The sequence below is a fragment of the Pyxicephalus adspersus genome, chromosome 2, assembly GCF_032062135.1.
Source record: "Pyxicephalus adspersus chromosome 2, UCB_Pads_2.0, whole genome shotgun sequence".
NCBI lineage: Eukaryota > Metazoa > Chordata > Amphibia > Anura > Pyxicephalidae > Pyxicephalus > Pyxicephalus adspersus.
The window spans coordinates 135,695,976-135,698,090 of NC_092859.1; the positions used below are offsets into that span (position 1 = coordinate 135,695,976).

Consider the following 2,115-nt stretch of genomic DNA (forward strand, 5'->3'; position numbering starts at 1 on the left):
AAATACAGCCTGGTGTGCTGACAAGTGGGGCCCAATAAAGAGATGTCTGATGACACTGAGATCCAGGATTTGGTCCCCGATAGCAACTCCTATCCGATGCCGCGGCTGCAGAAAAGTAAAAGATATTTTTTTTATATGATATTATTTTACACATTTACACATTTACATTTCATCATTTTCATCATATACATTCATGTAATCTGTTGGGGGATCATCTCACCTTCAATGTACCATACAAAGGAATTAGACCTTTGCACAAAGAAATGTGAATGTTATAAAATGTATGTAAGGAATTTAACTATCTCCCAAGTGAACAGAAACTTTACTTTGATTTCACATTGATACAAATACATTGACAGATATATCATTAAATTTGCTTATTGTGAACATTCTTGTTCATTTTTAGTTTTATTTAAAGTTTTTTTTTAATTTTTTAGTGAGACATATACTAAATTATCAAGTAAATTATCAACCTCACAAAACAATAAATAAAATAAAAATGTTACATACTCACATATAACATACATATAGTCAAACAAATAATCATATGTAGCTCAGCCCCTAAGATTCATATGCAATGTCTAGTGGATCAAATTAATAACTGCAGTACATAAATGTTATAATTGTTTCAGAATTATAATTTTATTTAAAAATGGTATGTGGTTTATTCTTGTGTGTCTTCAATAACCATGCTAAGTAGATTCCCTGAATATTAATATTATTAAAATATTAATAAACAGGATTTATATAGCGCCAACATATTACAGAGCATTGTACAATAAATGGGGGTTGCAAATGACAGACAGTGACACAGAAGGAGGAGAGGACCCTGTCCCAAAGAGCTTACAATCTAGGCGATTGTGATTGTTTTTGCTCCAGTTCTTTGTGATCCAGACATTCACAAAGGTGCTAATGGCTACTCTGATTTTCCAAAAATGTAATTATTTGGCCAAGATCTCAATGTGCCTCATTGTAATTCATTGCTTGTGATTCTGCTGCATGCATCTGTTGAGAATAATGTTGCATGAAAGGATAATTAAAAATATATATATTGACTGGTTGGTATATGCACTTTTTTATTTTAATAATGTGTGCAATCTGAATCCAAGTTTAGTGATAGTAAAGCAGCACCATACTGTGTCTATATGTGCAAATATGGATATGTGGATATTTTGCATCAGTATTCTTGAGATTACTGGCAGTAGAGCGCCATCTAATGCTAAAATATAAACACTGCCCACCTTTGCTCAGTTTATATATATACTGTCACAATCTCAGTTTATCCTTAACTGTAATAACTGGCGTGTGCACTTTCTGGGGTTTTATAATACTAAACAGTGTCCTTTGAAGCTCATATTATTGCAGAAGTCATACCAAGTAGGCATAGCTTCATATTATGAGAGCTTGCTCATTGTTTCCTTTTATATAGTAAAAGTCTTCTTAGATTGTAAGCTTTTTTAGGCAGAGTTCTCTCCTCCTTCTGTGTCATTGTTTGTAACTGTCTGTCAGTTTAAACTCCTATTTAATGTACAGCGCTGCATAATATGCTGGCGCTATATAAATACAGTTTAAGAAATAGAAGCCTGATGGTTCAAAACTTAGAACTAAGAGGTTTCTCATAGCTACCATCATCCCTAAAAACTGACTTGGAAGAGGAATCTGAATGTTGATGCAGCACAAGCTTCAGGAAGTAGACATTTTTAGGAGCACATGAAAGGGAATTCTGGAATCTTGCAGAAGATTTACACATAATGCAGATTAAAGTGAGCAGACTTTCTGAGTTGTTGCTTTCTTGATGGCATCAGCTAAAAGTCTCTTGCAAAAGAAAATTGTTTTTCATGAAAATGTATTTTACAGTATAATATAATATTATGAGAATAATAAAGTTTGAAACACAAAATCATGTAAAAATAATAAATTAAAAAATCTATATCTTTTTGTTTATTTATTTTTTTTTAAATACATATTATACTCATACTATTATATATACTGTAAAATAATGTTCTTAAAAACAATGTACTGATTTTACACAAATAAATCCAATGTATTGCATTTAATACAGGTATTTTGCATTGAATGCAATACAAATGGATTTTGAATTTCCCGCCCCACCCC

General features: G+C 31.7%; 1 protein-coding gene across 1 annotated transcript in view; it reads right to left on the reverse strand.

The window, feature by feature from the left end:
- Positions 1–2,115, reverse strand: part of FAH (fumarylacetoacetate hydrolase) — a 19,468-nt gene that overhangs the window by 14,819 nt on the left and 2,534 nt on the right. The window contains exon 2 of the mRNA XM_072402506.1: positions 1–105. This exon is cut by the window's left edge and continues 4 nt beyond it. Coding sequence (XP_072258607.1) covers positions 1–105 — 105 coding nt within the window. The remainder of the gene's footprint in view (positions 106–2,115) is intronic.